The 13,072-nt window shown below is 33.3% G+C and overlaps 1 protein-coding gene across 1 annotated transcript; it reads right to left on the bottom strand.

Annotated features, from left to right (window-relative positions):
• Positions 1 to 2,046: 2,046 nt before the first annotated feature.
• Positions 2,047 to 8,335, bottom strand: LOC119830594 (gustatory receptor for sugar taste 64e-like). The gene is made up of 10 exons (XM_038353665.1): positions 8,320 to 8,335; positions 8,025 to 8,166; positions 7,707 to 7,828; positions 6,823 to 7,002; positions 6,316 to 6,464; positions 6,070 to 6,192; positions 5,467 to 5,621; positions 4,769 to 4,931; positions 2,977 to 3,066; positions 2,047 to 2,115 (listed from the first exon to the last, which is right to left on the bottom strand). The coding sequence occupies exons 1-10, from the start codon at positions 8,333 to 8,335 to the stop codon at positions 2,047 to 2,049; spliced, it is 1,209 nt and encodes a 402-aa protein (XP_038209593.1).
• Between the last annotated feature and the right edge of the window lie 4,737 nt (positions 8,336 to 13,072).

Genomic DNA, 13,072 nt, shown 5'->3' with positions numbered 1-13,072 from the left:
CCGATAAAAGCTGTATTGTGAACCCTTCCCAAAACATGAAGTCTTTGTTAAAGAAGACTAGAGATTGAACAATTATTTTAAACTAGCTGTGTCCCGCGGTTATCAACGTAATACCTGATTTATATAGCCTAAATCCTTCCTCAATAAAAGGGCAATCTAACACTGAAGTAATTTTTCAAATCAGACCTGTAGTTCTTGAGATTAGCGCGTTCAAAAAAACGATCAAAAATCTTTTCAGTTTTATAATAATAGTATAGATTATTGCAAGGGCTTACATTATCTACGCAATTCTTATCTCGCTCATAATTAAAATTCTACTTGTATACATTACCAGGTATACGAATCAAACAGTTGAAGTGTATCATCATTATTTATCTGTAAAATTTGACACAGATTTATTGCATTAAGATGAGAAGAGAAGATAATTAAAAAATCACCCGCAACATCGACGTTTACATTTTGTTCTAATTGACAAATTCTTAAAACTCTTATCTGTACACCCCTGACTGACTACGTGCCGACTTTACCAATTGCAATGCGCACGCGCACTTTCGGATTACGTTTTCATAGACACAATCTATGCCCGCATTACTGAAACAGTTCATGCTGGCTGTGCAAAGCTAGGGATGTGAGCAAACAGTTAAAGTAAAAAACAAATATAATATTATATCCATAATATTTTACGTAGTTATCGTCATCATAAAACATATAACCCATTAAATACGTCATTGAATAAACCCGCCACATTCGATGCCTTATACCACACGACATTATAGTAAATTGTTTCAAACTAGGAGTCAATAAACAGACCGTTTCTAACACCACCCATAACAAAGATAACATGGGGTCTTAACGTTTTGCATACGAGTTCCATGGTATGGCTATTGACCCCGGTTATGGTCCATCAATTTTCATATTATTACTGAGGGAAATTTAACTCGTATTTGTGGGTTTCGTCGATACCGTGGAGCCTTTTACAAAATGTCCGTACAGTATTAATAACTTTAGGTATAAATGCTTTCTTGTAAATAATTCTACATAAATAATCACCGACGTCTCTTAGGTATCTACGTCTACGTACCAAGTTTAATTGCAATCGGTTCAGTAGTTTTTGCGTGAAAGAGCAACAAACACACACACATCCTTACAAACTTTCGCATTTATAATATTAGTAGGATAAGTTGGATATTAGTTGGATGAAAAGTAGGGTCAGCATCGTAATTATTATGTTATACATTTAGAATTATATTTTATACAGTTGGGTACATACCGACATGATTGATCAGGGAAACATCTATGATTGATGACAGTCATCAACTTCCGCCCTAATTAGGAATCCTGCATATTTTATGGTTTTGAATGCATAATACTCAAAGTTGAGGTCAGGGATGGGGAACCCTTTGAGAAATAACGAAGTTATGTTCTCGAAGTTATGTCAAAGACATTATGTTCAATTTATTTTGGTGTACTATGACGGTTACTTATATTTAAATTCATTCAATTCTAGACGCTCATCCCGGCTCCGCCCGGATATCAAAAGTCCTGTTTTACTCCAAGGGAGCATTTAAATTGGGATAAAAGTATACTATATCCCAAGTCAGCCCATACCCTGTCTGTATACCAAATTTCACCAAAATCCGTTCAGAAGATTCAGCGTGATTAACAAACATGCAAACATGTCCGTTTTTTTAAGTTTCACATTTATAATATAAGTGTGAAGTGTGATTACTCGATTCCTTCTTTCCTAGTATATATTGAGGATTTACTTTCATTAAGCATAAAGGTTAAGGTTAGGACATAGTTAAGGCACTCTATGGTTACTAATTATATAATTTATATTTAAACAATTTTCTAATGTTTGAACATTAATATTTTTATTCATACTACTTCACGTCGAAAGAAACTTCTAAACTATTTTTTTAACAATACATAACTTTACAATCTACCATTATCAGTTAAACAAATAGAACGCAAGCAAAATAGCTTTAACAAAACATTCAAAAAGAACAGTCCACCAGAATCATGTCCATAGATAATTCAATGTTATTATTTTGAATTTGGATTGGCGCCAAACTGTAGTAGCACCAGCTCATATGTGACTATCGTGCCAGCGATCTGCGGACAAGATATATCACTTGAAGAATAGCTTATTTATTGGCAGGTGACTAACGAGCTGGAGACCCGTATCCTTTCCTTAACCTTTCTAGGCCATTCCTTTATTAATGTCAATGTCAATGCTGTTAATTCTTCTTTATCCTATACCGCAGCATATAAAAGCAGGTAACGGTCCTACCCCTGAAAATATTCATGGACGGTAGTGATCGCTTACCATCAAGCGAACCACCAGCTTAACTGCCCCTGATGGATCCCCAATCTAAATAAGCATCAGTCTTCAATATTATCCTTTGAATCGATTCCAAATCTGCATACGATACGGAAACAAAGCTTTGATTGCGAAATGACAAGCCTTTGTCAGAAAATGGATTGCTAGGTTAGTCTATGGTTGCGACTTTCGGATCACGATTGATTATTAGCATTGGGCGGGAGTGTAGACGGTAAAATGAATACAGTACAATAGATGAATCAACAGACAGATTAGCGTAGTTTGTTAATCTTGTCTTGAATAGATGATAATTAGTGGAATGTTGCTTTATTTCTGGAATTTATTTAATTACTTATTTAAATTCATCGCTCTTAAACATTATACAGAAACAATTGTCGGTATTATCGCTATACAGCGAATTCTTTTAGTCAACCAGACGGTCAGAAATATCGTTTATTGGGGATTGGAGAGAAGTATTTCCTATTCCTCGTGCTCGATCCTCCTTGAACACAAGCCTTTCAAGCAAGTGGGAAGTTTTATAAAACTGCGTCTATAATCAGATCCATGAATACAATGAAAAAGTATAGATCCTGTATTTATATTCAAATTGCAATTCCCACAAAATAAATCGTACAATAAAAAATATATCTTACAGTAAGTACTAGTCCCCGTTTGATCTGGAAGAACTGAAGTCCACTCATCGCTACTGAATCTCTATGAATTTGTTCTAGAAACCTTCGCACCTGAAAGCATGTCAATAAACAGATATAAAATCAAACTCATTTGTTATTATCTGTGTGTAGCGTTAATATCAAACTTGTGTCTTGTGAATTAAAAACTTGGTGTGCTCAGTAGATCGAGACAGTATTTCAAGCCGGCCCACCGACTTCAGCTGTACAAGGCTCAGGTGCGACCGCATATGGAGTACTGTTCTCATCTCTGGGCTGGAGCCCCACAGTACCAACTCCTTCCTCTTGACCGTATCCAACGTCGATCAACTCGAATTGTCAATGACCGTAGGCTTTCCGATAGGCTTGATTCTCTATCTTTACGAAGAGACGTTGCGTCTCTTTGTATTTTATATAGAGTGTACTATGGGGAGTGCTCTGAGGAATTGTTCAACATTTTACCAGCCGCACAGTTCCAACATCGGATCACCCGCCGTAAAAACCAATTCCATCCGCACCTCCTGGATGGTTGGCGGTCCACCACCGTACGTTTCACCCGCAACTTCTTTCCGCGTACGGTGAAGCTTTGGAACGATTTACCAGCTACGGTGTTCCCGAACAATTACGACATTGGGGTCAAGAAAAGAGCGTATATGTCCCTGAAAGGCCGGCAAAGCACTTGTAACTCTAGTGTTGCAAGTGTTTATGGGCGGTGGAGACCACTTAACATCAGGTGGCCCACCTGCTCCTTTGCTTGCTCTGCCATAAAAAAAAATATATATATATATTTTTGATCTGATCATTCACTTTCGTTAAAGGTAACGTTAACATTTTTAAATGCTATGTTTCCATAAAACTTTAAAGATATTTAAATAGTTTGTGAAGTTCACGTTTAAATTGTGCATATAAATGTTCTTTTAACCTTTAAACTAAAAATTATGTCGGTAGATCTTTTAAGATTTTATACAACAAATATTAATAATATATAGCAAACATTCTTATACTAGAAGTCAAAGTTAGTATTAAGTGCACTATCTTATATTTAATGCTCAAACAATTTTTTCTATTTTCAATAAAATTAGGGAATTTATTAGGTACTCATGATGAAATCTGATGTACGAAAAGTAACAAAATTTAAGAACGAAATGGCAAAGTATATGTCATATTTCTGATAATCAAACTGATTTATGTACCTCGTATGCATGCCGTATCGAAATTTTAACGGTAATGTAAAATTAGATTTATTTTGTGGAGTACTATTATATACTATACATTAAGTGGTACTATAAATTTGGTTCAGTTAGTGTAGAGATCTTTGCTAAGAGTTTTCATACTTTGTCCACAATGTACGTGAGACAATTTAAGAGTCTATTTGTAATGTCTAAATGAAGTGTGTTATAGAATCATGTTATAGCGGGCAACTGAGCTGGTCCTTCGCCTGATGGTAAGCGATCACCACCGCCCATGAATAATTAAGGCGCTTTTTAGGGGTAAGGTACGGGATAAGGAAAGGATTAACAATCGAAAGGATCGGGCTTCCACCTCTCCCATTAATGGTACGAAACGCAGTAGCATTCACATGGTACTAGTTTGCGTCGATATTTTGTGGAGGTGTGGTACTTCCCCGGTGCAAGCTGGTACAATTGGCATAACTTACATATAGAAAAAGACAAAACGAGAGAGAAAAAGAGTGAGTGTGTGTGTAAAGATGAAAGTGTGTGAATTAATTTGAAGTACAACAATCAAGTATTTTTTTCAGAAAAATTGCTTCTCTTACCTCAACACAGTACATAGATGGTGGTATTTCATACAAAGCGTATGCCGGTTCTTTACTCGCTGAAAAAACGCGGGAAGCCGCCAAGGAAACCACAAGCGATCGAACCACTAGGAAACTGAAGGAGTACATGAAGTACACTGCTTGCTCATAACCTTTCAATGGCCTGTGCGTGGAAGAAAGCACGCAATGTATTAGCAACATTGCATGAAAATAGCTTTGCGATAGGGTTGCTACTATATACCTATAGTGAAAGTTAAGGAAACATAATTGAATTTATGAATTTTTCACACAACTAGTATTACAGTAGTAGTTAACTTGGTATTTTTTCTTGCTAACTTATTAACTTAAAATAAAGTTAAAATATATTAAATATTGTAATGTTGGCAACCCTTACCTTACCTTTGGTCGTAGCTTTCGGGATGACACGATGGTATTGCTGAGATTCCTTCTCTAAATAGTAAATAAAAAAAACGTTATTTGAGGTTTATGATATCTTAACACATACGTACATCTAATTGGTAAACGAATTAGGGATAATTATTACTGCTTTTAAAGATTCAATTATTTCCACAAGGATTGAACACGTTCTTAAATTTAGTCAGTTTAAAACATTCCGAAATAACTATAATTTTTATTTTTATTCTTTTTTGAAAATGGAACGAGAGAAAAATAAATTCCTTCATTATCTAAATACTTACGATAGCGTATAAAACAACTGGACGCATATAAAAAACAAATTATTCGTATACGAAATAAATATAATGCCTCCAATGACGTCGTTTACGCGTCTGACCATATTTATAGTCCGATTGTATTCTTCTCTTACATTACGCCAGAAACTCGATGGTACAACCTTAAATATCAAAACAAAAAACCTTAAGTGTTCATAAACACTAACATATATAAACTCGGTTTTGTCAGCGGCTTCTCTCTTTCGCACTGTAAATCTGTTATTCACGTTTTGTTCCAAATAAACAATTTTGAATTTTTTGAATTTCTTTTGAAATCACAACCAATTTCAAATCCAGGTGAAGACGCACAATACATTAAATTAAAATCGGTCCTGGTCGTAAACTTTTTGACATAAATTGATAATAAAATCTATACTAATATTATAAAGCTGAAGAGCTTGTTTATTTGTCTGTTTGTTTGCACGCACTAATCTCAGGAACCACTTGACCGATTTGAAAAATTTGCAGTATTAGATAGCCCGTTTATTAAGGAAAGCTATAGGTTATATATGTACCACGGGCGAAACCGGGGCGTACCGCTAATAATTAATAACAAGTAAGGTGTATTACCTTCCCTTTGACGGCCAATATCTTCTTATTCACTTGATCAAACCTCGAGCTCAAATAAATACTTACACAAATAACGAACAAGTTAGAGAAATTCCAATTAAAAGTGCATTGTATGTTTATAACCTGAAATTATAACATAAATTGTTAAATTATTATTAAAAAAAATGTATTGGTTTGGTTTTATTAAAGTCTAGTACTTTATTTAATTTAATTGTATATTATTGTGTATTAAAATACAATAATCACCTGAGAATATATTCCTAAGAAGTTGTTGTACTCCATAAATGTGAAAATCCACGGAAAACTGTTCATTATGAAAGCCCCATATTTATTCGTGTTTGGATGGCAGTCGACGACAAATATTATCTTTGAGAGGTCTGATAATATATGTTCAACTGAAAATATGTAAAATAGAAATCGCAATATACATTTGCTAAGTAACCAACCTTTTAATTGCGGCACACGAAATGCAAATAAGTAGGCAACATCGAGATATTTTCATGCAATTCAAAAGATTAAATTTCTTAAAGAACCTTCACAATCATTTTAATTTATATTGGAAATTGCTTTTAAACTATTGCTATTGAATATATTTGACCTATTTCACGAATATCAATTACAATCAATTTTATAATATAACACGTATAAAAAATAATACTATATTTTAAAAATATTCTATTGTTCTTTGCATTTATGTAATTTATAATCGCTTAATCGGAGGATATTCAGTTAAAAATGTTAAATAACACTCACCTAAAGCCAAAGTCAAAACAATAACACACGACAAATTACATTTTGATATGAATGCACCATCTATATTCGGATTTACCGCTTCAATCCTGGCAATGTACTGACACAATTTGGGCCATTTGATTGCCAAGCGAAAAAATAAAATTGTCGTTATGCAATTCGAACTGTTGAATACCAAGGGTACTGAAAAGTTTGGAAGTCTAAAGAAAAAACCATGGGCTAAAAATTATATCTATATATATAAAATTCTCGTGTCACAGTTTTCGTTGCCATACTCCTCCGAAACGGCTTGACCGATTCCTCTGAAATTTGGTAAGCATATTGGGTAGGTCTGAGAATCGGCCAACATCTATTTTTTATCCCGATATTCCTACGGGATACGGACTTACGCGGGTGAAACCGCGGGGCGCAGCTAGTCTAATATGTAAAATTCTCGTGTCACAGTTTTCGTTGCCATACTCCTCCGAAACGGCTTGACCGATTTTGATGATATTTTTTGTGCTTATCCGGTATCTATGAGAATCGGCCAACATCTATTTTTCATACCGCTAAATGATAAGAGTAAGGCAGAACAGCGTTTGCCGGGTGCAGCTAGTTTAAATATAAAAAAGCACTGGCTGATATTTTACATAAATGTGTAAATGTATTTAAAATAACGGTTTTCTGTAATGATAAATGTGATTTATATTCAGTAAAAACTTTTCGAAATATAAATACAAAAATTACAAATTAAACAATAACTGTTTTCGTATCGACAACCAACAAAATGTAAAATTTTGTCTCTTATTTTTTCTCGAACTCATAGAACGTTGCAAACTGCCATATGATTAAAATGATATTAAATCAATATAATACAAGTAAAAAGCGATGAAAAGAAGAAAGCTTACTCAGGGAGGGTAATGACGTATCCGACCAAGCAATCACATTCAAAATGCATAGAGAACAGATTATGCTTTGTCCTATAATCGATATTATGCTGTAAAAACAGCGAGCTGAGAACAGTTTGAACCTGAAACGAATTAGAAATAACAAATTATTTAAGAAAATGTTCCTTTTTATTCTGTGGTTGTGGGTCGCTCGCTTTTATATTTATACCCTCTTTCTTGTTTACAACTTTTCATTTATTTTTATATTGTGAAATAATGATTTATATCCGAAGTTAAATGAATAATATAAGTAGTAATTAATATTTAAACACACATTACCTTAACTTAGCTGTGTCAATATCACCAGCACCTATAACAGGGTTCAATCCAAAACATTGTCCGATAAAGATCGTCGATTTAAGGGCACCCTGGAACGTTGCTAATTTTTCCTTTATTTCAATTTCGTAGTAAGGGCTGTCAACTAAAAATTAAGAATAAAAGTTGCATATTATCAGTTTCCTTAGGAAAAAATTATATGTGTGTGATACATAAAAAAATATGATATATATACCAAGTTACAAGAAAATTAACATTAACAAAATAAATGCACATATATTAAAAATTATTAACTTACTTTTAGAATCAATCATCTTAAACCTTGTTTGTTCAGTTTTTCAAAATCCCAATAACTTCACGATAATTTAACAACATAACCACAAATTATTACATCAAGAAATTTATACATTTATTTATCAAAAACTTCTAAACACCGCCAATGTTCTTTTTATGATCACAAAATAAACTTTAAATTACTAGTCGTATTCTGGTATTTAAAATGAATGGCTTTTTAAATAATAAATGGCGCTAACGATAAAATCAAAGCTGTTCGTTGTTTCTCCATTTATTTTAAACCGTAGTTTTTAATTATTGCTTACCTGATAGTTTGAATTAAATCCCCATAATCTAAATTGAATGGAATTGAGTATATCACAAATATAAAAAAAAATAAAAAAAATCTCATATGTTTTCTTTTATTTGACGTTTAAATGTATTTATGATGAACGAGAATTCGTTGAAACATTTACGATTCAAAGCTGTTGACAAAATTTGTTTTCACTCTTCGCTTATATCCAACTTGCTTTATATTCATTAATTTCATAAACATACACGTCTGAGCTCAACTAAACTTCGAGGCGGTTTCATTAAGGGCTAAGCTAGATTTATCTGTTAACATTCGCAATACCTAGCCTGCGTTTGTATGTTGTATGTTATAATTAAAATATACATCAAGGCAAGAATGAATATACGCAAAACACATACGCAGCGTGTTTGATTAGTAGAAATAACAATGCAAAGCAAATAAGCATCTTTAATACAACGACTTAATGCATTCATAATTTTTGGTATTTATTTTAATGTACTGTTACTACGAAGAGAAAATTAAGAGATTATTAAACACATTGCTTTAATAGAGTATTAAAAAACAGGTAATAAATTATACTTTAGGTAAGTAAAGGAATAGAGCAGTGGCTTATTGGTTATTACCTCGGACTTAAATTGAAAAGTCTGGAATACGAGATTGGTCGATCGTGCTGGAAATGAATTGATTTTTTAATATGTCTGCACATAACACCACTGATTCAAACGATAATGAAAAATATTGTGGGAGATTGGCATGTCGAAGAATCAAAGGTTGGAATACATGTGGGCCAGCGTGGTGGATTAAGGCCTGAACCTTCATAGGCCCGAGTCTCTGCAGTGGGAACATATATCGACTGATTATGAAGTAAAAATAATACAATTACGGAAAATCTCGATTTTTATCGGATGGATTTGTTTTGTCCCTAATCCAGACAAACCAAAGATCTTGCACCTGTGTTTTGGATTTCCTGTGAGAGGTAAAGTTGATGATGAAGTTAGGATATATTCAGATTGTTTGTAAGTAGTGGAAATGCATTCATGAGCTGACGAAGCGAAGCGATGTTCGGGCAGATGTTCATTTCTGAGTATATTTCACTGACGCGACAATATTTAACTAAAAAACTTAGGAGATTTGACTACATTTTATTTTATTTAGTGACTCCATAACCTTTTTCATAGAAAAGAATTATTTATGGTATAGTACCTACGTTTCAATTTGATTATGGTTATTCTGAATGATATGATTATGACACTATTTAGACTACAGACGGGCGGAGTTGGGCGAGGACTATTTTTATTCATAGAGATAGTTCGAGACTCCACAAAGGATACACGGGACAAGTTTTTATCCCGGAAATCCACAGAAACGGCAATTATGCGGGAAGATTGTCTCTGCCTTTACTGTGCTGTCTAAGCCGCGAGCAGATAGCTTGTTGCCTATAAAATAACGTAATATACATGCTATATAATTATTTTTATGAAAACCTGAACCGCCCTCAAATTGTCAGAATTAGTAACACTTTAATGGGCATATATAGTAGGCACTAGCTATCAAACAAAAAAATAATCGTATAAATTGGTAACCCAACAAATACAGATGAATTGATAACCTCCCTTTTTGGAGTCGGTTAAAACATTCTCACAATGTTCAAGGTTATGACAGAATTCTGCAATTCAAAATTGGCACGTTGACGCTAGAAGAGTTAAAATAAACTGAAGTATTTCCTTGTTGTGACAGTCAATAAAAAATCAGTGAGCTGCGAACTTCGATGTTCAATGTTACTTTCCCATGGCGTAATTTATATTAGATATTTCATATTTTGGAACAGTTACATTTAGAGTTTTTATCTTGTTTGAAATATTCATTTGTTTGTTATCTCTATGCCATGGAAAAATATTACGTAAACAATTATATTAATGACTAGCTGCGCCCCGCGGTTTCACCCGCGTAAGTCCGTATCCCGCAGGAATATCGGGCTAAAAGTTGCCTATATGTTTTTCCGGTTGGCCAATGTCTATTTACCAAATTTCATTGCAATCAGTTTAGTAGTTTTTGCGTGAAAGAGCAACAAACACACACACATCCTTACAAACTTTCGCATTTATAATATTAGTAGGATATTATAGTAGGAAGTAAGATATAAAATTGTATGTAGAGCAGCGACGCGTAATTATTGTTACAGCGTGTTTTATCTATTATCTATTTAGTAGTTGGTAAATTGTTTCATAAAAATTTAACAAGAGCGAGTCGGACTCGTGACACTAAGGTTCTCTTATATATAAGATAAAAAACTATTGCAAAAAAGTTGGTCTGGATGGACTATTGCTATATGGATGGTTTATTACCGCGTCAACTGTTGTTTAATCGAACCGAATTGATATAATTTTAAGACCGGTTGAAAATGCAGACTAGATACTGAGATAATCGAACACTAACGTCTACACTTAGAATTATTGGATACTTTCTGTTAAATAGTAAAGCATCCATAATTCAATAAGACAATTTATACACCACAACAACCATAAACTAATATTTGATATCTTGTTCGGATAACGTGCAGTATATATCTTGCTAACAAGATTAGAATAAATACGTCTTGGCGGGAAAATTTATATTTTTCTACGCGAACACGCGATGAATTGTAGGTATGAGTAAAATGTGGGTATTTTTATTATTATTTTTAATGAAAAATATTTTTATGCTCGCGGTACACGATGTGTTTTACCGGTAAGTAAAAGTTTAATGTCGATTCTTACTACTATTTTTAACACGCTTTTATGAGGGTCCTTTATATTTTCCACCAGTGCTATTAAAACGCGAAGGATTTGCGAGGAAGTTTGTTAATGTTGAAATTTGTTAAAGCGACATCTATGTTCCGGAATTTTAATTTTTATTAAATTTATTCTTTTGTACAAAAAAGGTCACTTGCGTCCCTAAAATGGGACCAAATGACAATAACTCCCTCTCAAACACAACGAGAATTATGTCAATGTGTTGAAAGTCCATTAAGTAACAAAAAAATAATACGTTTTGAGAACCTCCTCGTTTTTGGGGCATCAAATCAAAATCAAATCAAATCAAATCAAAAATACTTTATTGTGCACCAAATCATACATAAATAAATTCTATAAATAAACTCTATAGAAGCACAACAGGCGACATCAGTTGTAACATAGATAATTTTTATACTAACATAATACAATTATTTAAGAACTCATTTTATATACTCTGTATTTTTCATATCATAGCCAGTAGTAAGGACCTTGTTAACTTTCTTGATAAGCGAACAAAAATTCTCATTGTAATATTCTTTTGTTTCGATTACAGTTTTTATTCGGTGCCATAAAATGTGCAAAAATCAAAAAACAAATATTTATTGTGTGCTTAACATTATTCTATATATTGTTGGTAACATTTTTTGTTGAAACGTTATTGAATATGAATTAAAATGAAGAATCACTTTTAAGTATTCCTAAACAAGAAATTTCGCTACTAGAAAAGACAAACAATTACACGTAGATAGTAATTATAATGTATTTAGAATGTTTCAAATACTCTTTTTATACAATACATTCATTCATTGTTGTACAAAAATGAAATATTGACTGTGGATACTAATGAAATTGAATACACATTTACATAAAACTAAAAATGTGAGCCGTCACGGGACGCCTGGCAGATGTGAAACATCGACATTATTTTATAAAATTAATATGCAAAGAATAGAATGTGGGATATAAATATCATAATATAATATCAATAGGATTTAAATATCATAATGATAAAATAAAATATTACACCTTACACACTACTGCATACAGACTGTATATATTATACACTAGCATTTAGCGTGGCGACACGTCGCCACGGCATGCGTCGCCACGCCAGAAATCTGTTTTACGTGCGGCTATATGTGTTTCACATCAAAATGTAAACACACACCACACTATTTTCTGTGATCAAGGTAATTAACAAGCAAACTGTGTATGCAACTTTGTAAGACATAGTTTTCATATAAGCGATACAATGAACACTGATCATTACTGCCACGAAATAAGGTGTTAATTTCAATGAATGTTTTATATACCGACGCTCGGACGTTTTGACGACCATTTGTGCTTGATTTTTTCTATTACATACTGTTATAATATCAGGTGCAGCCCACATAAAGTCAAGTAAGTCCGGCATGCGTCATGGACACAACCATCAAATGACAGCCAGCGGGCACTGTGACTACGTATGCCAAGATCTTCCATATGATGATAAGGAACCAGTTTGTATGATCTACAGTCGATACAAAAAAGCCTACCAGTTCTTTGTGAATCTGTGTCACGCGAGGCGAGCTATATGCCGCGATAATTTGGGTAAAAACTAACATATATTATATATTTAAATGATAGCCAATAGGGATGCTACATTGGGATTGTATTTCAAAGCAATTATTGTCATAATAGAACAAACGTAC

Source organism: Zerene cesonia, chromosome 11 (assembly GCF_012273895.1).
Source record: "Zerene cesonia ecotype Mississippi chromosome 11, Zerene_cesonia_1.1, whole genome shotgun sequence".
NCBI classification, from domain to species: Eukaryota; Metazoa; Arthropoda; class Insecta; order Lepidoptera; family Pieridae; genus Zerene; species Zerene cesonia.
The sequence above is the reverse complement of the archived record's forward strand: the minus strand, read 5'-3'. Positions and strand labels throughout refer to the sequence as shown.